At 41.6% G+C, this 23,553-nt stretch overlaps 1 protein-coding gene across 3 annotated transcripts in view; it reads left to right on the plus strand.

The window, feature by feature from the left end:
- The window catches only part of march8 (membrane-associated ring finger (C3HC4) 8), an 89,286-nt gene that overhangs the window by 15,806 nt on the left and 49,927 nt on the right, over window positions 1–23,553 (plus strand). For all 3 annotated transcript variants that reach the window (XM_035172404.2, XM_035172405.2, XM_035172408.2), the window contains exon 2: window positions 7,477–7,673. In XM_035172404.2, the coding sequence (XP_035028295.1) occupies window positions 7,578–7,673 (96 nt within the window). In that variant the 5' untranslated portion in view covers window positions 7,477–7,577. The remainder of the gene's footprint in view (window positions 1–7,476; window positions 7,674–23,553) is intronic.

Here is a 23,553-nt window from a genome sequence, read left to right on the forward strand (position 1 = left end):
TGGAGGAGACAGGCCTGTGATTTACCTGGAGCACGAGCAGAGAGACGGACTGTCTTTGATTTTCTTTGACATAAATGGACTTCGTTGGGATAATGGAGCCGGATTAATGACACAATTGTCTTGTCTCTACACAGAGCCTCTACTGGCATTGTATATTAAAAATAACAACTTCAAAGTAAACAGTCAAAAACTCGTCGTTTTAAATACTAAGATTATTAATTTATGTCACAGGATTTTTGTTCTGGTATCATCAGTTCAGGGCGGCATTGTGGAACAGTGGTTAGCACTGTCGTCTCACAAGGAGACAGTGGTCTGAATTCTGGGTTTCAGCCGGGGTCTTTCCTTGTGGAGTTTGCATGTTCTCTCTGTACCTGTGTGGGTTTTCATCAGGTGCTCCGGCCTCCTCTCACAGTCCAGAGACATGCAGATTGGGATTAGGTTAATTGGAGACTCTAAATTGACTGTAAGCTTGAATGTAAGTGTGAACGGTTATTTGTCTGTGTATGTTTGCCCTGTGATGGGCTGCTGACCTGTCCCGGGTGTACCCCACCTCTCGCCCCATGTTATCAGATGGGATTGGCTCCAGGCGCCTTGTGATGATCAGAGGTGTAGGTGTACAACGGATGGATGACCATTTCTCCTCTAAATAAATTTATTAATACACTAATAGTAATGCATAAATATTATTAAATAAATGATAATAATATTAATGACTTGTCCATCAGCCTCAGAGTCGGTTGCATCAAGAAAGTTCAAACTCAGCCTTGTACTAAAGTGAGTGTTTACTAAGTGGAGTTTTACAATAAAAAATGCGAGCAACACAAACCAGTTCTCACGTAGCGGTTAAACACTAAATGTTTACACAGTCTGATGTAACTATGTACTGAACGGGAACACCTGACAAGAAGCAATTGTTAGCTCTAGGAGGGAGAGTAGACCTATCCCACGGCTGCTTGATTTTTATTTTTCTCTTTATTCACAGTTTTTACTCCGTTCTGCTTTTCCAGCAGAATCTCTGGTCGTCCAGCTTGTACTGTATCCTGTTTACCCTGTCTGGTATCTTCCCATCACACCCATACTAAGAATTCAACGGAAAAAAATGTCATTGCCCAATTTCGTTTTTTTCTTTTACACAGATGCCGATCCAGTTTAGTAACTTCCTTGTCTTCTGGCTTAAAGGTGTATCAACAATGCCATTTCCCCCTCTTTTGTGTTAGTTCCTTCACAAAGAATGGCGAGGCAGTTAGAAGGTGCAAAATTTTAGCCCTGAACAGTCTCACTGTCGCTGTCTCTAAACTATCTCAGTACCTCACTGAAGATTATAATCTTTCTGCCACTTCCTGATTTGTATGCGGTAAACATAAACAAAGATGGCAGCATTCGAGATGATCGACATTTGGCTATGATCAAGACAGAAAAAGCCACGATCACATCTCGCAGGTGGTATATCAGACACGTTGTGAAAACGGCGAGCTTACTTCTGTTATTCTGCCCACTGGCCCTGTCAAAGACCGTATTGAAGACGAGAAAGAAGAATTCAACTTGGAAAGACAATGAGATTCTAAGGTTTTTGGTGATGCGGGCCGACAGCGGTGTCGATGTGCTGTAAACCCCAAAAAATGTCCACAGTGGAATTTATACGTCATATCCTGCCTCCTGCATGCTCTACCCAGATTCAACCCCACGACTGAAAACTCCCAAGATTTCCCTGTGAGCGTTCGTCATATCCGAAGGACAAACTCATCACTTTTTTGGGAGTTAATGTCGGAAAACAGCAATAGCGTTTGCTGTAATTGCTTATTTTATAAATGAAGTCTAATGTGCAGTACAATGAAGAACAACCACTTTTAAGGATTCCGTTTCCTGTATGTGTGTATGTGTGTATGTATGTATAAGTAATAAAACAGGCCCTTATAGGTGATGGTATAATCCCGCCTGTCAATCCATCAGATCTCTTGACCCATTAGTGCGGCCTCTCAGTCCAACAAAGACCTTGGGCTTGAAACACAAAACCAATTAAGAGAGGAGAGGAGAATTTTACTGCAGTTGTTATTCTTTGGTTGTCCACTAATGAGCCGGTTGCTGCAGCGGCCGTCTCTGTTGTGGCCACAGTGATGGATGCTGCTTGTTCTTTCATCAGATTGCCGCAAAAAAAAAAATCTTGAGCGAACAACGGCCCTGGAAAAGTAGCGCACAAACCAAACACATGACACAGGCCATCTCTTATTTACTTCCTATCATAGCTCGGGGCGTGATGCGAGAACGCCTGCTGTGTTATTTATACAAACATTTGTGACTGAAATGAAACAGGGCTTTAATGATGCCATGTGATGATGCCCTCCAGTGGGTAACGTTGTCGCCTGACTCACGCTCATTAGCTGGAGCTCATTAGCCTCACATGCTCACAGTGACCTGCGATCTGCAGCCACAGCTCAGCGACACAGCGACGTCGCATAACAGAGGATGATACAGATACATCTACTGAAAGGGTTTAAATGACTTAACTGCTGCATTCTAGTCACAAAATCCTCTTGACTTGGCTTCAGAATGAAGACGTGCACACAGGCGAGAGGTGGCAGCTGCATGTAAACACACCATCCTGGGTTTTTAATAATGTCATCCACAGCCATAACAGGCTTTTTAAAATGCAAAATCATTTTGGGTTGAGCGAGCGTCGAAAAAGATGAATCATCTTTGAGCAAACATCCGAGGAACTCACCATCTCCTTGACCGACTTGACCTCTCCGTGTAGCTCAGTAAATTGTGAAATATAAATTGTTTTTTTTCCGTCTCGCGAGCCGGTGATGTGTAACTCTTTCTATGATTCACAACACACACACACACACACACACACACACTCCCTCTCCCTCTTTGGGTGTGAATCAGCAGTTAAAGACAGAAATATCACTCCTGAGTGAACTCTGCTTCTGTGAGTATTTTTTTTTCCACACTCTGGTGTTGAGTCAATCTTACTACTGTAAAAACTCATTTAAATGATCAACCTCCTCAGGGCTGATGGTTGACAAATCAAAGAGAAAACACCACCAGGCTCCAGTAAACAGCTTCAGTCTTCTTGAACATGATATTTCATCTTTCTGTGTTTTGATGATGATGGTGAAGAGAGCTGTCTGATGCAGGCCTCCCATAGATGTTAAATTGGGTTGCGAACTGGTGACTGTGAAGACCTTGTTCATCAATCCATTCAGGATATATGGAAACATCTGCATTTGTCATATTTCACTCATTTATTCAGGTTTCTCTTTATTTGTCTACAGTTCGATCAAGGAAGAAAACCAAAAAATCAAATGTTATAAACATTCAAATGAGTTTGTAAAGGGATCTCCTCTCCAGCAGAGAAAACTCTGCTCCTGAAACTCCTGAAACACTTCATCAGTATTAACCCAGGCCATACATCCCGGCACATCCCCTCTGTGGTTTTATTCCCATGTATTTTGTGAAGCATTTGTAACCTTGTTTAGATGAGTGATATAGAAATGAAGTTTTATCATGATTATTTCTTTTTAATATAATCTCCATTTCCATAATACACGCCTAGCGGTTAGTCTGCCACGCCGACATTTCCCTACACGCACTGGAAGTGGTTGAACAATCACAGCAGAGTGAGCCAGCGGGCCAATCAGAGCAGACTAGTCTTTATCAGGAGTGGGGCCTTAAAGAGACAGGAGCTAAAACCAAGGGTTTCAGACAGAGGCTGGAAAGAGGAGCTGCAGCAAACGGTTTGCAAAACAGTTTGAGGACAGCGATGCGTTTCCTGCAGGAGCATGTAAACATTTTCAAGTAATAACCCTAAAATTATCAACCTGAATATGAGAATAATCTCCTTATCTCCTTTAATGAATCGTTATCGTTTACTGATGCACATTATTATGGATGCAAGTGTTGGTCAATCAATCAATAGTCAATTAACATAATAATAAACTGCAAATATTTTGATAATCGATTGTAAAAATTGTAAAGGGTAAAGTAAATTGAGGAAAAAAGTTCTGTTTTTCCTGCTTCACATCTTTAGGTTTTGGATTGTAAGTTAACAATCATAACTTCTCCTATGAGGACATTTATATCATTACAATTATATTTTACCAATAAGAAAATCACAGGGTGTAGCAATGAGGCATAAATGGAGATGTCCACCAATAGTGTTGTCTTTTTAATTTAGAGTTAGAATAGTTAGATGTCAATATATATATATATATATATATATATATATAAAAGCCTCATCAAGTAGGAGCGGTTAAATCTCACTCTGAGATCAAATTAGGATGTCTCATCGTCTGCTGGGATAAACAGCGGGAGTGCAAACCTGGTGACATACAATATTTATCCTATGACCATAAGGCGCTGCCTCCTATTGTAAATCAGATTTTCAAAGGGAGATTTTTGACGGTTGTTGTGGAGATATGATGCAAAGTTCCTGCCTGAGGTCAAAGAGCCAGGTGCATGCTGGGGAATCTAAAATGAGGGGAAGTAAAATATTGAAGTTTGGCAGCTTGTCAACACAGTCGGAGTTTGGAGCAGCAGCGACTGACACACAGCTCGTGGAGAATGGCTTAACAAAAAATACAAAATATTAGAAGTAATCCAGGTGGTAAAGGTAAAATGTGTCACTAAGTACCATTTATAAATAAAGCATCACAGGGCCCAGATAAAATCACATAATCATTTAAATATTTTTTCAGCAAAAATAAAATGCAGAAGTTACCACGCCTTATCAAATGCAAAGGTTACCACGTCTCGATGGCAGTTGCAGTAATAGCCTATCCGCCCCTTTCATTGAGGCAATCAATTTGTTTAACATTTTACTTCCTCTTGTAGTCATGACACAGTCGAATCTGAACAGACAGATTTTTTGTAACCTACACTGCCTGTTATCAATATTTCAAAGTCAATCTTGAGTATATGAAAGTAAATACGTTTGAAGAAAATGCTCTTTATTCTTCTAGATTATCCTAAGAATATATATTTTTTTTTCTTCAGTTTCAAAGTTGTGAAGTTATATTTGTTTGTAAATCTGGATGAACATTGCAAACATGGGCTGTAATGGCTGATTTGGTTTCCTCTCTATGGTGCCACAAAATTAAAGCAAATAAAAACGGGGCCCAAGTTGTCGCCCATAGCAACCATTAACTAAGTGACTCCATGTGGTTCTTCCTGTTTACGGCCCCCAAATTCACGAAGCTGCTGATCCAAAAAATAAACCATGATTATCCCCATACTAAAGATGCAGAAAGAATACTAATGACAAAGAGCGACGAATGAAAAAATTCTAATATTAAGTTGAAACAATTTTTAAAATTTGGACGAAGATGTGCGTGTGTCATGATCCTCGTGTTTGTGAGTTCTTACTAGTTTAATCACCACTGATGAGTCAACCTGATAACAGACACAGTGCAGTGATGAGCTGACGGAGCGGCTCTGGCTATGTGCTGGTGTGTGTCTAAATCTCCTCTCCTCCCTGAACCCGTGTGGCTTTCTCAGTCAACACCCCCCCCCTTTTCAACACTGGTTTCTCATTACTGGCATTTAACTGACCTTCCATCTGTCTCCTTGCCTTTTGGTTCCTTAATCCTGTCGTTTTCATACTGCGGACCGTGAGGGATCGCTTGGCAGAACGACAGGCGGTGCAAAAAACACATGCGGCCCAGGGATGAGAAGGAGTTGATGCTTAAAGGCTGTCGGCGGCTGTGCAGATGGCTGCATTAACTGAAGTTAAAATGACCCATTTGTTAAAACCTCTTGTGTAACTTGTGGTGGAACTCTGAAAATACAGAGCAAACAAAGAAAATGTCTTTGTATATTTATTAAGAAGAAGCTTTTTTGCAAAAGGATCCACCCAGAGCTCTGCACAGCTCACTGTCAGTGTCGAGAGTCGATAAGAATTCATTAGTCATTATTACGACTTACAATGAGAGAAGTGACCTTGGTTAAAGCAGGTGATTTCACTACATGTCATAGGGAAACCAGATAAGAGCTTACTGGAATAAACAATTTGTACCAGAAATGTATTTGAGAGTAGCTGAAAGAGAGGGGTTATGTCAGGGGGAAATTTCCACGACAAACTCCACAGGATGCAGCTGCTGCTGCTGCTTTCACGGTCCTGTCCATCATGAATCGGTCAGAGAAACACACGCCCAACCACTCTGTCTTAAGTGGAAATCATTGTCCAGGTCTTTGTGGGGTGAGAAAATAAGTGAAATCTCACACACAATGGATCATCTGTAGTGCTATATAGCACTGTGTGCGTGTGCTATTCCGAGACAACCTCCTGCTCCTGTGAAGAAGCATCACCTTTGGTTTCAGAATAGACCAAAGTTTTCTTAGAGTGCAGTGTAGGTCAGCGCAAAGACAAAGTCAGGAGACTGCTGTTTAAATCTATTTTAAAGACTCAACTTGACTAATTTTAGCACAAATTCAGCTTCAGTATAACTCTTTTAATTTGACAGCATGATAAGTGAAAATACAAAGCTGTCAAGCCACAAGAAAAATAATATAGTTAATCTTATAGCAGTTTATGTTTGTGAAAAATGTTATTGCAGACGTCCTTATTAGAATCTGAATTCAATTCAACCCGGGGCTCTGAAAAAGTTGGAAGTGGTTGAAGAGGTCAGTCAAGTGTAAACACACTTCAAAATGCAGCTGTAATGCTTCAGCACTTCCATTTCTTTTTTTCTTATCGTGGCCTCCACGCTCCAGCGGCATCAATGATTTTTATACCTTGCTGTGGCTGGAGGCCTTTATAGGTTTACTGTCCGTCTTTCCCATTCTTGTAATAATAATAATAGCAATAATTAACCTTTTTCATATAGCACATTGCTAATATAATGTCATTGAAAATCAAAGACCGTAAACCATATGTGAACTTGACAATTTAAGAACGCCTTCAAGGAATTTCTATAAATTTGCTACAAATATTCAGTGAGACTAGGAATCGGAATTTGGTGGTTGAAGGTCAAAGGTTATAGTGACATTAAAAAAAACATTTTTTTTGTGTTATGAATGCAACATCTCAGGAACACTTTGAGGAAATTGCTTCAAATGGGGTTAAAAAAATTACCTGGACTCAAAGATGAATTGATTAGATTTTGGTGGTTGAGGGTCAAAGGTCAATGTTACCTCACTAATCCCATTGTTGCCTTGTGAATGTGTTCCCTAAAGAACGGCTCAAGAGAATCCTTTCAAATTTTGCACGAATGTTTACTTAGACTCACGGATGAACTGGTTTAGATTTTGGTGGTCAAAGGCCACATTTCTTAAAATTTTGATCAGTTGTCAGCTGAACTTCAAATTTCAGTGGACAAAGGTCAAAATGAACTCTTATGGGGGAAAAAATTGCATGTTGACCTAAACTGCACTGGTTGGCGGAGGCATACAACCAGAGGGCAGTAACTCTAGCTCTACTTAATATTGTTTTATTCCCTTGTAGCTAATCTCCATGTGTCCTCTGTGTGTCCTCTGCAGGGCGGTGCGCGCGAGGTGTCGCAATTCAGACCATCATGCCCCTTGCTCTGGCAGCTGGACAGGAAGTGTGTGTGTGAGCGTCCCTGGTCGGCTCTGCTGGGATGAACATGCCACTGCACCAAATCTCTGTCATCCCCCGTGATGTCACCTCATCACGGGTGTCGGGCAGCGGTAAAGCGAAGGACAAGGACAAGCAGGTATGTGATGAGTTAAACGGCCAATTCAGGTCACGCTGCTTCAGGCTTAGGACACAGCTGAGGATTATGGGGCAGTTTTTATCCTATAAAGTTTAGTTTTGAATCCTACATTAGCAGGGCTGAATTCTCATCTCAGCACCATAAACAGATTTTCAGACTAATATCCCACATATATGATATTTATGGCCGTGCATTTACACAGGTTCAGAGGAGAATCTAGAGTAAAAAGTTGTTTCAACATAGGTTTATGGTTAAGTGATGAAACCTTCTCCAGTGAGTAGGATTTATGAAACTTGTCCAGATGAGGAAATGGTGAGACAGTGTTTTACAACTGTCTGACTTGCACCCGTGAGACTTGTTTGTTTCTGTTCCGTATGACAGACAGTGTTCTGTCAGTTTCTTTTAACCACGACCACTGTCGTCCTCACGCCAGACAAGTGAGACAACAAAGCAAATCTCACTCCAATCAAGTGTTCCAGGCTAAAGCTAACCAAGCTTTAACCAAAGTGTAACAGATTTATTCCCCAACAGTTATTTGTCATGGATTTCAAGAAGAATCTTTGTCCTATCCTGTCGATAATTGTATCATAACCCTCCGGTAAAAGGTAATTGGTTGCATTTGAAAAAATTATATTAAAATCGTTATATATACATTTTTGCCATAGAAAACAAAAGCTCAGTTTGGTTTTATTACAGCGTGTTTTATCATTGATTCGGCTACCTGGGTTGATGTTTTTTTATTTTATTTCAGCTCCGCATTTGGTTGTTTTCAATCACACACACCCACAGGAAGTAATGTTTGCCAGATGCTTTAAAACATTTAATATATATATATATATGTTCCGATATTTTATTAATTGCATCATTGTTTTTGTGTCAACAAAAACAACTAGAAGAAAATACAAGAACATGCTGAAATGCATTGAAAAGTCATCTGGATGCAGAAAAGCAGCTCAGTGGGTTTTAATTTCTAAATGATAGAGTCAAAGTGTGTCGAGGTGGCCAGTGGAGAAAAGGATCCTGCAGGTTCCCCATAGTTATTCATCAAGAACAATCAGAAAGTAATTTTTTTAATGCCAGACGTGTCAATCCCAGCCCAACACAATAAACTTCTGTATTACTAACATTTCTACTCTAACAAATTATTTCTTTGCTGCCTGTGGGTTGAGCTGAGGTTTTTCATCTAATGAGGTTGTTCAGAGTTTATGCTTTTCCATTTGTTGTTACACCCGCCTGTGGGCCATCTGCTTGTGCAGTTATGTGGTCAATTCTCAAAGGTACCACATTTATGGTGATTCATTTATTCATGGTGTTTTGTAAAGGGTGGCACGGTGGTGCAATGTCATAGCAAGAAGGTTTCCGGTTTGAATCCCGGCTTGGCTGGGGCCTATCTATGTGAACTATGTGTGATCATAAAGGCTTGTTTGTCTCTGTATAGCTGCATTCAGACGTGCACTGAACTCTGGATAATCTCCTGACATTCTCCATAGGGGCTCTATATGACAATGAGTCAGAGGCTCCAGATATTCTCTGGAGTTTCTCCTGCAAGCGCCTGAGTAAAGACTCTGGATGATGTCAGAGTGTGATAAAACAGCAGGAGAACGTCCGGAGGACTCACTGCCAGCGAGTAGGTGTGTTGATGACGTTTCCAACATGTGACACATGGAAAAAATGGAAAAACAAAAAGAATGCAAATATCTCAGGATGCAAAAGACGAGTCATAGATGTAGAAGACGTTGTCAAAGATGAAGAGAGCCAATGCCGGTGTTGATTTGATGTATTTAAAAAACATCTGACCTCCACAGCAGAATTAATACTTGACATCCTGCCTCTGCCTAATGCGCCGCCCCTCACCTGTTGTTGTGAACATGTCTGAGCGGTGAATCACCTGCTGCTTCACTCATATGTGAAAGGTAAACTCTGGACCCAATTGTCCAGACACTCTCCAGAGTTCACGTCTGAAAACGGTTGGCTCTGTATGTACCCTGCATCTTTCCCAATGTCAGCTGGGATTGCAAGCATAAAACGACTTTGGTATAGATAATGGGTAGATGTTTTAAAAATTGTCGACTACTTACAAAATGAATCTCTTCAATCTGTAAATGGGAATGGAGCACTTTTTAAAAATTATTTCTGGAAGACTTTGCATAAGATAGTAAAGATATTTACAAAAAGTCTTTAATCAGGAAACACTATGACCTGTCCAGATGAAGCCAACATGAAGTGTTATGGTGTCATCTGAAAGGTCTTATTTGAGGGAACCACAGATGTCTGAAGGGATTTGACTTTTTCCCATCTGGATGTCTTTTTGAATTTTTCTTATGTCTGAGGTTGTCTTTTTATTAAATTTGTCAGCAAAGCAGAAAATCAGTTTTCACTAAATCCTGTTCTCAGTTCCACATGTTGCTTTATCTTCCCTCCTCTCGGTTTCTGTACCGCAGCAGCAACAAACACGTCAACAGTGAAGTGCTCTTAGAGTGCAGTTGCTTTTTTTGTTGTTGAACTCTCAAACCAAGTGAGGTGCTAAGACAATATGTCCGTGGCGTGTCTTTCTCCTCGGCCTCGTCTGATCACAATAGAGCCTGTAAGTGCAGCAGCACAGGTGTTCTTGAGAGGCTTCTTCACGCTGCATATGACGCTGTGTTTCTAAGGAGTTTCTTTTCTGTCTGTGTTCAAGAACCTGCACTCGTTCATTTTGAAAGTATTATTTCTTTATTCATATGCAGATTTTTTAAAAGCTTTCCCTCAAAATCCTGCACTCTTTCAATCGTCACTTCTCAGCTGCACTCAGATATTCTGTTGTTTCAGTTTGAGTCTCTCTCAGATTTCCACTCTCGCTCTTTATGCCTCGGCACCGTGACAGCCGGTAGCAGGAGGCATTATGTTTTCAGGTTTTCTTTCTGTCTGTCCCACTATTGTGAACGCAGTAACTCAAGAACACCTTGAGGGAATACCTTCAGATTTGGAAAGAACATTCAGTCGGACTCAGAGATGAACTGATTAGATTTAGACGACATTGCAAATCAATTTGTTGCCTTCTGAACGCATTATCCTAAGAACGCCACTAGAGAATGCTTTCAAATTCAAAAGTTTACTTGGACTCACAGATTAACTGGTTAGATTTGGGTGGCCTCACTAAACATGTTTTTCTTCATGATCATGATATCAAATCTGCCTTTAGGAAATCTCATCAAATTTCCACCAGTCGATGCAAAGATGAACTCATTAGATTTCAGTAGTCAAATGTGCACAATAACCTCATATGAATCTTTTTTCTGTAGAAACAGCACTGTGTAGTGGAGGTGTACAACTACAGGGAGGTTATTCTAGCTGTGAAACGACCCTGTCAAAATCCCCCAACCAATGGAATCCCAGATATGACATTGACCACATCTTCACTGTCTCATTGTGGGCACATTCACTTTATGTCTCACAGCGTCTCTTACGGTAGATTAATGTTAAACCAGGGTCACAGGATCAATCACCAACAAAGTCAAAGACCTCAAACATGTTTTTATTTGAATGGTGCTTTTTCTTTATTCAAATTTAATTGGTAAATCACATAAAAAAATCTAAACCTAAAGGACCATGCTCTTGAATATAGATCGAAAAACCTCTATATGTTTCACCCTCTGTGTTGTACAAGTTATAGTACACACAAGCTGTAAATCGGCAGTGGTATATGTATTATTACTTACACGCGCGCGCGCACACACACACTCACACACACACACTCACACCTGATGATTCTTTTTTAGCCTCACCGTAAGGCTCAAAATCCGGCCTTGTCATTGCAGAAGTGAAAGTAAAAGCTGTTTTCACCTTGTGCTGTTAACTAAAGGTGTGGGTATATTTTAGATACATGCACCTTTTCAAACAATGCATGCTTAACAGGATAACGGGGTTTAAACTATGAGAGCAGTCATAGCAAGGTTACATTTGTCTGCTGGGGAATAAAAATGTAAGCTTTAGCATGTCCGTGGGGGAATCTGGTCTCCTTTGCTACCAAGGGTGCAGAGATCCAGCCCTGCACCTCTGCGGTCGACACCACTCTGTCCCTCTGTCCGTCTCCTGCTGGCTAAGCCTCCTTTTCCCCCCTAGGGAATAAGTGGATAACAGCAGCGAGTCCCGTCCTCCCTGTGGGACCGTCAGCACATAACCGAGTGGAGGAACAGGGAGAGGAGCGTTTACTGTGAATGCTGATCAGCTTGTGTGTGTGTGTGTGTGTGTGTGTGTGTGTGTGTGTGTGTGTGTGTGTGTGTGTGTGTGTGTGTGTGTGTGTGTGTGTGTGTGTGTGTGTGTGTGTGTGTGTGTGTGTGTGTGTGTGTGTGTGTGTGTGTGTGTGTGTGTGTGTGTGTGTCCAAAGCTTAGTCACAGAGCACAGGCCCATCTGGCCCTCTCCACAACACAACTGGTCTTTTTGCACCTCGAGAAAAAAAAAATCGGAACTTTCGTTCTACTTAGAATTCCGAGTTAGTCAGCTGCTCCTTTTAGAGAGCAACACATCTTTAACTGTTGCCGGCCCCTCGCTGGCCTCTCTCCTCCGAGCTCCACTCAAGTTCATTTGCCTTCCTCGAAGTCCTCTTTGGATATGTGCTTGCACTCCCCCACCTGAGAACTCGTATATGGGTGGATAAATTGAAGTTAAGGAAGTATTTTTGGAAAGGAAAGAAAATTAAAATTCCCTCATAGTTCTCAGCTGTGGAAAATAATACGGTCAGATTTGCTTGAGTCTGGGCTTTTTGATAAGGCGTGCAGCGAATGGATTATGCATGAGTTTACAATAAAATAAGCCGTGGCATAAGTAGCGAAAGAGAAAAAGCGAACTTATTTTGCTGTTTGAGGTTTATTGGTCGTGTGTTGTATCTGAAATGAGCCGTCGGTGTTTGTTTGTTTATTATCTTGTCTCTTTAACCCCATTTGCATTGTCACTCGCTGCTGTTATTTACATGAGCAGCTTGTGATAACACCCAGCAAAACACAGTAAAGCTTTGGCGGTCGCAGCTGCAGCAGCTTCCCTTTTCACAGGCGCACACACCAACGAGCAGGGCCTTGCTCACGCTAGTATTATATTTAGAAGTATACATGTGTGACCGTGTGCACACTGAACACTGTGATACTTGATATCCACCGCTTTTGATGCCCCATGTATTTGTTATGGAAGCACAGAGCGCTGGGAGCTTTGTCCTTCAGTAAGTGTGTGTGTGTGGGAGTCAAGGACAGAGAAGACTACCTGTCTCCATTCTGATGTTTGGCGGTTTGAGCTCCCCGACTGATAGAGCATCTCTGGGCTTTGTAGAGGCCGAGATCAAACACTGACCGCCACAGTGAAAAGTCCCAGTCGAGCCTCCGGACGAAAACAGGGGCTGTTTTGTGTTTCTGTCTTTGCTGATTTAACAAAGCACTTCTAATACGGTGACATAACCATTGTTTGTTAGTGCTTCTCCACCACTGAAACTGCATCCTTGCACTTTTGCTGTAATTCTAAGTATTTTGGCGGAAATGACAGGTAGCGTCCTGTTTAGCACTCAACTTTAAAATTTCAACTCGATACTGTTTGATTAAATTCTACAAATGTGTTTAAAAAAGGCTAGAAAATATGTTTCTCAGCCTTGAGGCAGGGAGACATTTTCCAAACATTTGGTGGATCTAAACTGTCCAAATCCTTCCCCCCCAGATTGTGCTGCCCAGGGGCAAGCAAATGGAAATACCATGATAATTACCCAGAAAGCCTCGGGGCTGGGTAAACTATGCATGAAATGCTGAATTATCAGGAAAAGGGAGTGTTGGAGTGTTGTGTGACTGAATCTATAAGGATTTAACCCAAGCTGGTCACAAAATGTTGGAAACAGAGAATGTGATTGGTTTATTCTGCGTGGATTACAGGTGCAATTCTGTCATTTTCCACATTTGTGTTTCCTCTGGGATGTACATACATGCACAAATTATCACCCTGTGACACAGACACTGTACACATGCTAATCCAGTTAATATTTAGGTTACACAAATGCAGACGTGTGCACATGTTTTCACTCACGTACATCACATGTAACCACACATACAAGCAGACACCCCTGCGTTCCGCCTGACACACACAGCAGAGGCTGGGCAGAGAAGATAACTCACAGGCTGAATGGGATTCTCACCATATTGGTTGCAGTTTTTATAGAGGTATGAATGTTGTGTGTCGGCAAACTGACCTACTTCACATGTGCCAGTGGTGGTTGCCTCTGTGTAGTGGCAGTATTAATTAGCTCTTTTATACCAGAGTTGGGGTATTTTAAATGCGAGTAAACTGTCTGTAAACCTTTCCCATTACCAGAAGAGGAGTTTGCCTCTCAGTTTTTCCCCCTCGACCTCACAAACGTGCCAGAAGCTGAGGCGCTTTCTCCCCTACTGGATGGACATGAGTGTCCAGAAACAGTTGGTGACAAACAGAGATGATGATTCGCTGGAGGAGACGGAAATCACCACATGACATAAGCTGGTTGGCCTGTGCTCAGTCTCCGCCTGTTCTCCATCCAGGCGCCTGTTTTGTTATCCGCTGTTTAATGCCTGTGCACTTTGCTTGTTGTGACTGACGCCTGAGTATTAGCACGGGATCATGGTATGCCAGACAGATTTATCTTTGATCGACCTTCGGCAACCGTCTCTGGTTCTGTGGAGTACCTGCCTGATGATAGCCACAGGACCCGTGTATAATGCGAAGACTACGCCGTCACCCATCGGTGGCAGTATGTGGGTGCTACGCTGTCTAAGATACAGTCGTGTCCCTGTCATTTTAAATGCGAGTAAACTGTCTGTAAACCTTTCCCATTACCAGAAGAGGAGTTTGCCTCTCAGTTTTTCCCCCTCGACCTCACAAACGTGCCAGAAGCTGAGGCGCTTTCTCCCCTACTGGATGGACATGAGTGTCTCATGTCCATCACTGCCTATCGGTCCCAGAGCCGGGAGTGAATCCTTACTGTTAGTGGATTTTTTGACCAGTGGAAAAAGGGGCTTAAGTTGATTTGATTGAGTGTTTTGTTTTTTAAGTGTCTGAAGGATCTGTTATATTTTTAACTCATATTTTAGTACATTTTATGTCAAAACATAATGAAAACACAAGTTCTCAAAGTTACACGTCCCTGTTTTAATCCAAAGGCCAAAGATAGTCATGACAGATAATGGAAAAAAGCAGCAATTTATAATATCTGAGAGTCTGAAACCATTTGTCATTTTTTCTTGATAAATGACTTAAACTCTGGACTTTTTAGTTTTTGATGTATGACTCACTACCCACAATGTCTCCACTGCGGGGCTGTAAAGCTGCTGCTGTTATTTTTCTGCCTCCCGTGTCTTTCTCTATTACTATCTGAGTCTCTCTCTCTCTCTCTCTCTCTCTCTCTCTCTCTCTCTCTCTCTCTCTCTCTCGTGGCTGTGCACTCATCTAGCAGGTACACAAACACACACAGGCCAGAATCTGGTGTTGTTAGCACTTGTCTCCCAGAGGACCCCACTGTGCTGCGTCACTTGAGGTCGAAGTGCTGAAAAACATAATTAAATGTGGAAGAGCCGACATGATGGCAGGGCCTTTTGAGGGCCTCGACTGCTGTGAGGAAGGACTTTGCCTCACTCTGTTAAAGATTACATTTCATTAGCTCCTGTGACGGCTCCATAGGTTATTTTACTTTCTTTTGATAGCTGTGACACCCTGTGCTATATAAAGTTTTATATACCGTACTCGATTACAGTTGACCCATAGCAGCAGGAAATAATTAGCCCCCCTCAGCTGCTTTGTATGCGAGCAGACGTGGCGTAAAGTGCGGAGTGGAAAGAGTTTGCTTTGTCTCTGGTGTGAGGGGGCGCGCTCCTTTCTTTGTGTGGATATCCGCTATTAACAGAGAGAGACGTTCAGAGGAGACCATCTTTACTAATGAGCCCCCACCTCATCACCTCCCACTACCTCCACCCACACACACACACAGCTATATCCTTGTTAGGACTTTGCACTTTGCACTCATTATGGACAGCCTAAAACATTATTCCTAAAATTAACTGTTTCCAATTCATGCTTAACCTAACCACAATTCACATCTTGCCCTGAAACTTAACCAGGACCTTTAGAAATTAGGTGTTTTCTGTCATAAGGATCAGGGTGTTTTCCCACCTGAACATCTGGACCAAACCAGAGCTCATGTCTTTGTTACATTGTTTATATTTAACCTGGTTCCACATCAGAGTTTAGATATCGCACTAAAGACGTTTGAATGACATGTATACGTCCTGTCGTCATAACCTACATGGGCTGCGTCTACCTATAAGTTGACATTGATTGGTTAGTAGACAGGCGTGCGTCTGATGTCGGCATGTGGTCCACTCTGCTGTTTTATTCATTTATTAATCCTTCGAATGGAGAAAATTAATGAACTACTTCTCTTTCTCTTTCTCATTTACTCTGTAATATCCTTATGGTTTTACCAGCAGCAAAATGATCATCCTTATTGTTAAAACATTACATCGTTGGAGGCGAAGGATACAAGCAATCCTGTGAGCCTTCCTCTTCTAATGTTTAATGCTGCCTCAACTTCATGCCATTGGTGTGAAAGTCCGAACCATCAGAAAAACTTTTTCCACAATGCAAATTATCTGGTCTGAGGGACCTTTTATACTGGTTTGAACTAGACTGAAGAGTCTGAAGGTCAGGACCAAACAAAGCAGGTGTGAAAGCAGGTGTTTTATACTGGGAACAAAAGAGGTATTCAAAATGAGTCTACACACACACACATACATAAAACTTAACTGTTAGACTCAGTAAGTAAATATCTTTATCTCTATGTGGATGTTCCCTGTGGAAAAACACATTTTCAGATGATATAATTTAAATATTCTGTGAGCTGTTGTATAACCTACTTTGACAGATATATGGCTATTAACCCACTAACCTATGGAGATTTGCTCAGCCTGTCACGCGCTACAGGAACAGAAAGTGCACCTGAACTCGAAAAGCGCTGTAAACCACCAATTTCTCCAGAATGCATTTTAAGGAACTGATGTAATTTTGTTTGTTTCGATATTTGAGATTTTGAATATCTTTGTTATAGGAGTGACTGTGCACAAAGACTCAAGTGAAGAGCCAGTAGATAACCAGAAACAGTTGGTGCAGACAAACAGAGATGAGATGATTTGCTGGAGGGAGACGTGAAATCACCACATGACATGTTTAAAGCTGGTTGGCTCTGTGGCTCCAGTCTCCGCTCTGTTCTCCATCCAGAGCTTTCCGTCGCTCTTCTGTTTTGTCGGGGGTATCCGAGGACGCTGTTTAATTGCCTGTGACACCTTTGACTTGACTCCTGTGACTGACGCGGCCCTGAGTATTCAGCCACTTCCGGCCAGATCAATGGTTGATGCTCTCACACAGAGCCCAGATTTATCTTCCTGAGGAGATGCTGCAGACCTTTCCCTCGCTGGTGCAACCCGTGCTCTGGTTCTGTGGAGGCTGACGCTGCCTGATGTATAGTCTTCATATGGAGCCACAGGACCCCAGGTGTATAATGGAAGTGCGATAGGACTCACAGCTCGGTCATACTCCATCATGGTGGCCAGTATGTGGCGTGCACATAATACGTCTCCTGTGCACTAAGTATATGACGGTGGGCAGTCAGATGTTCGCCTGTCACAGAGGATATAATAATGAGAAAGTTGTTTGGTCATTTGGAGGGATCGTTTATTTCATTGTCTCCTACACTGCGAGGCTGCGTCTTATTCTTCTCCAATTCCCGATTCTCTCATCCTCTTGATCCAACGTCCTCCTACATCCTCCTCTCCCTCCTCCCAGCCCCCTTTTATTTTCATCCTCCTCCATCCTCCTCTCATGGTGTTATCCAGTGGCAGATTAGTGTTGTTAAGCTCTGGGCCTAAGGATTCATACTTGTGACCACACAGTGAACTCCTCTTTGTTGGTGTCTGGCTGTCTGGGGAGGCAGACAACTGCAGACGTATTCACTTGTAAAAGACAAAAGCTACGACTGCTCATACTGTAAATCAGCACCTCAGATAGGTGATGGATCATAAACCCTGCCTCCCCCATGTTGGTAAATAGGACATAGGCCAAAATAAAAGTCAAATACACATTACATAGTTTTTCTCAACGATTGTTGTTATTATTTTAGCTTTTAAAACACTGTTTTCCGACTGTTAATTTTGCTGGTAAGTCTGAATTTTTATTAGTTTTTTGATGCTATAAAAACGGGGTAAAACTTCATGATTGACAGCCGAGACTGACTCATCTATCAGCAGGACCTCGATACTGCGGCTGCACACCACGATCACTGCTGCGCAGATTCAAGATCAGAAGTGCAAGATGGCTGCACTGATACTTTATCCAAATTTTTTAACAACTGGAGCAAGTGGGGACTTGTCATCCATCTTTATTAACACTCAACACACAACTATAGCATGTATGTCAGCTCAGATTCGAAGTAGAGGGTTGGTTCATGGATTATTAAAGGAGTTTACAATCCTTTTACCATTGACTTTGGTTTCCTCTGACTCATTTCTGGTGACGTCCCCATATTCCCTTATCTCCATGGTGCTGAGTGCAATGTTATTACAGAAAGGAAGGATGAGCAATACAATTAAATAAGACTCAAGTTGTAGTAAAGGATTATCCTTTAACAAATGTGGCACATTGACAAAACTGCTTCTGTCTTTATGTGTTTGACCAAAACAAGTTGACTTTCACCTTCCATGACTGTACTTAGAGCCTTAAATGGCAGCGTGAAGTCAACAGTCATTACCTTAATTTAGGCTTGGGGAACTTTTTCTCGGGTTGGAGCCTGTGGCCCGGTGTATTTCAGTTTTTCAAAGTGTAGACAGAGGAGTCAAAGAGTGGAGGCTGTAATTGACGTGTCCAGAGTCAGTCTGAGACACTGGAATTAGACATATTTTAATTTATAAGTATTGGTTAGATTTAGCCCGATATAAATCCTGTCTTCAGATTAAATTGCCACGGCACAGTGTGTCTGTGCCACATTGCCCACAACATGCGTCAGTAGGATGAATGTTTTCAGAAGTTAAGGTAGAGTTACAATCTGCCGTATGGAGATATTTTAAAATGAAAAACCCACTTGTTATATTTGCACACCTAGCTTTCAGAGAGGTGGTGATGAAGCTACTTACATCAAGTTTTTCATCTGTCACTGAGGAAAGAAATCTGTTTGTTGTTGCGTACATGGAAGAAAGGAAATCAAAGATTAACAATTTGTACCTGTTTTAGGATGTTTTACTCTTAGTCAGCGTTTTGAAATCAGTGACATTTTGATGGTTTATGCTGTTTCAGAAAATGAAAACATCAAAGCTGCAAAAACTGCAAAACTCATTGAAGCACATCTTCAATAAACTGAATTTCTTGCATTCCCATTAAAGTATGCACATTGCAGCTGTGTGATGTGGGAATTGGAAATCAAATGAAAACATGGTATTGGAAGTTGTTACGGAATGAAATGATCTGGATCATTTCTCACTGTAACTGCCTGCGTGTACTGTATAAGCAAACAAATAATTTCCATTGATTTACTAAATCTTGTATTATAATGCACTGATTCTTTTATACGCTTGATTATATTTTGTATTTCTATTTGTTGTTATTGGTCTGCATATATTTCAATTCTTGGCTGGAGCGACTGCAACAAAACCCAATTTCCCCCCATTGGGTCAATACAGTATTTCTGATTCTATTCAAATCAATGATGAAAAATCTCTTCTCAGATATTTGCTGCCCACTGGTGCTGCAGTGATTCTGTGTCAACGAGTAACAAAACGTTAAAACCTTGTGAGATCACTTATCGTCATAGAAGAGCTGCAGCGGAGCCAAATTAGGTCAGAAATACTGTTTTGAATCAAACGCTGGAAACATCAGTGTAAACCCACCAGCTTTGTTTCTAAATCAGAGGTTGGAGTCTTGGGGGGGCAAATCTGCTGCTTTTGCCTTATTATGCTTTACTGCTGGGGGAAGAATCTGTGCTCGTTAATGTTTTAAAAGAAGTGCAGGATATACAAACAGCTTCTATAGGCAGAGGGAAATACCAGATGTCAGCTGCTTGTAAATATCTACAGTCTGAAAGTGTTTTTAAAATCTTGCAGTCAATCTTAAGCAGACATACAGCTTCTCAAAATATCTCAACAAAGCTTCATCCTGTACGGCTTGTGCAAAGTGATAAAATCTACTCGATCTCCAGGTTATGTTTTAGCCTGAAGGTACAGGACATTTTTTTGACACACAGAAAAGGTTTTTATATAAACTATTGGCTATGAGAAGTCTTTCTTGAAGGATTTAGGACACTTAGTATGTTGTAAATAACACTCTACTAATATTTTTCATTTCTTTGCTACTATTTTATTGCACTTCTTGTACAGTGTAAACATAAAGAGCAGCTGATTTGCACTCACTAGAGTCATGGTGAATTAATTTACCATCTGTCAGTGTTTGTGGATATTGTCTATTGTTTTGTTTTTTTTGCACTATTCTTTACTTAAGTACATTGAGAGCTAAACCAGAGTCACATTCCCTGTATGTGCACACATACTTGGCCAATAAAGCCGACTGATTCTGAACACATGTTGCCTCTTGATGATTCCATTAATGGACGACTGGATCAGTTTCGAACGAGAGCAGCTAACAGATAATAGGCAGCGTGAGTCTTGATGACTCATGGGTCATCCGCCCCTTTTTAAATCTGGGAAATCATGTTCTCATTGCTCATTTTGTAAATCCCCTGCCTGTGGATGATTCAGCTGCATGAAGGCAGTAGTACCTGGTTTCCTGATGAGGCATTGTAATGGAATTTATAGTGTCCTGTTCTCGTTCTGCTTACTTAAGCATGACAAACTGCAGGGGGCTGCCACAGAGTTGACCAATGCTTTGTAAGTACAAACAATCGTTAAATCATTGTTTAAGCGGCCTTATCAATGCTTAGGACATCTGGTTTATCTCCAAGAGCATAAAAACCTGAGAGATTTTGTCCATCTCTGAAACACTGTTGATTCCTTTGCAAAGGTTTTAAGCTTCCTATAATGATGGGGTACATGATGCATTACATACAGCACATCTAGTGCAGTAGTCTTAGAGTTCCACATTATAGAGATAAGAGAAATAAATAAAGAGGTGGTGAGAATAGATGCTCAAGCACAATGCACACAAGGACGGATGCATTGAGTGCACAGCTACATTCACACACATCCCCAAACGACAGATGTTTAGCTATTTTCTATTGCACACACACATAATTGAGTACATTCGAATAACGGCCACATGCAGAACACCGACAGCTCGAGTGTCACAACGTTCCAGTGACCATTCGGGCCGCTATCAAAATCTTTCAGTAAGTGGGCAGCTCCTGTCATATTTATCCTAAATAATCTCCCAGCCATGTCTTCCCTTCAGAAGCAAGTTGGTTTCCGTTCCTTCCAGTTGAGACCCATCAAAGTTTTTTTTATTAACTTTCCATCAATGTGCTACACTAACTAGTCAGTAATTTACCATGAAGACACTGGTTGCCTCTGCACCATCGTCTGCTCAGCTGTGATGCGTACTCTGCTACGTGTGCTTCAGTATTGCATTGTAAACAGAAGAGTTGGATGCTCTCTGCTGGACAAACTGTGACGACATTACCCAACATTATCTTTTTCTGTAAAAAAAAAAGAAGTCATATCCCGCAACATATATGCCAACACTAATATATCTGATAGGCCAGTATGACCTGATGAAGTCTGCTGTCTCATTTATCGGTCGGGCTCGATGCACTGTGGTCTGGCACTGACACCACCAAGAGGAGAAATGTAGTGCAGGTTCAACGCGCACTCAACAAGCACAGAGACCGTCCAGGTACGAGAATAAAAAGATAAGGTGAACGAGGGTACAATTATAGTCCGTTGTATACATGAAGAAAGCAAGAGAGATAGGAGCATGCTGTTGCCGTAGAAACGGAACAAGGCCTGAATAAGAGCACATTAGCAGGAGCGAAGCAGCAGAGGCAGAATGTGGAGGAACATTCGTCTGTCGCTCACCGCAGACATGCTTCAGCTTCTGTCAGAGCTGTCAAATGTTGTATGTGCCAGCAGTGCTCAGAGTATTATGGGTAACGGGCTCTGCGAGGAAGGATGGCGTCCGCTGTCAAACTCCACGTTACTCATCTCAAGACTTGAGCAAGAGCACCGCGATTCACAAAAAAACGTCTCCTCTGTGAAATCGAGGTGAAGCAGGTGTGTAAGAGCAGGAGGAGTGGATCCTCGCTGTCAGTCCTCTGTCGTTTTGATTGATGTGTTTATTGGAACTCATGGCACCTGACACACGAGCCCAATGAGGCTGGTGGCTGCTCCGTTATCCATCGCCACAGGTCACGCTGCCAGCGGTGACGGCAATCAGGCTGTTTCTTTTGAATGATTGTGTGTATGAATGCAGTTTTTCCCCACTCTCCTCCTTCCTCTGTCAGGACTGTGGCCTTCCTCTGGCTTTTGAATAGATTATGATGGTGCTGTATGTGAAACGTGAAAATCTCAGGCCAGTGAAACAAGACGAGCATTGGGGGACAGTCAGGCAGATGAGCCATCGCCATGGAAACCACCTCCCAAGGACTTTGAGCTTCTTCCTAAACCAGGGTTGTTTTTGTCTTTTCACGTCACTGCACAAGGACTCCTTGTGTGAGTGTTCAAGGATCAGACCCTCCTCTCTGAAACACCATTATCCAGTTTAAGGTTAACAAACTGAAATGGACACCAACCATCAATGTTGTTTGTTTCAACACAGTATTAGGGCCATTTTGAAGAAAGGAAAAAGTAAGCTAACAAAGTTGTAATATTATGTGAATAAGGTTATAAGGAGCCCCCGGTAAAGTTTCTGGTGGGCACTAGAAACTTTCTCGCATGCGCACGTGACATCTGTCAGACCACAGTGCATATCCGCTTCCTAGGTTTCTGTGTTTCAATGACAGTACAGTAGTTAGTTGACTGCAGTAAAGTTGGAAAGATTTTCACATATTTGGATTCTCAAAACGAGCCCTAATCCGATCTGAAGGAAAACCATTGGTCTCTATGCACAGTAGACGAGAAAATTGCCATTGTTTCTCGCGCACACCATTAACTTTCTGGCGTGCACAAGAAACTTTAATCTTTTTTACTTTTTTGCTTATGAAAAAAAGTTGTGCTATTACAAGAATGAAGAAAAAAATATATTTTTAGTAAATAAGCAATAATGAGAATCCACTCCTTCTGGATCCAGAATCTCGAACCAACAATTTCATTGTGAACTTATTAAAATATCACGCAGACATAACCAGGGTCAGGGTTAAGATATATAGTCGCTCGAGACCAAACATTACCTCCTCCACAAAAGAGGCAATTTCCCTCAAGTCTCTGTGGTTATTTTAATCAGAATTGACACAGTTATGATATGTCTGATAATGTGGTTATGATGTGAAAAAAGATGAAATATGAGCCAAAGGGCAAGGTCACAGTGGCGTCTTGAATGTGATATCTCAAGACCAACTGGAGGGATTTCCTTCAACTTTTTATCAGTTGTCACTCAACTCAGATCAACTGATCAGATTCCAGAGGTCAAAGGTCACGGACACCTTATATGAATTGGAAAAAGAAGTGATGTAGACAGAAACTACACTGGTTGACGGAGGCATACAACTGCAGTGCAGTATTCAGTTGTTTGTATTCACTGATTTTTAAATTGTATATTCGATTTGGGAGAGATGAGTCATCACAGTTATTGACGCACAGAGCAGAGGCTGCTGCGTTTCAGGCTGCACACACGGACAACAGGAAATGTGCAGATCTGGGCAAGAGAAAGGTTTCAAACTTCAATTGGCAGCAAACCTTCTGAGTGAACTTGCAG

Source organism: Hippoglossus stenolepis, chromosome 12 (genome assembly GCF_022539355.2).
Source record: "Hippoglossus stenolepis isolate QCI-W04-F060 chromosome 12, HSTE1.2, whole genome shotgun sequence".
NCBI classification, from domain to species: domain Eukaryota; kingdom Metazoa; phylum Chordata; class Actinopteri; order Pleuronectiformes; family Pleuronectidae; genus Hippoglossus; species Hippoglossus stenolepis.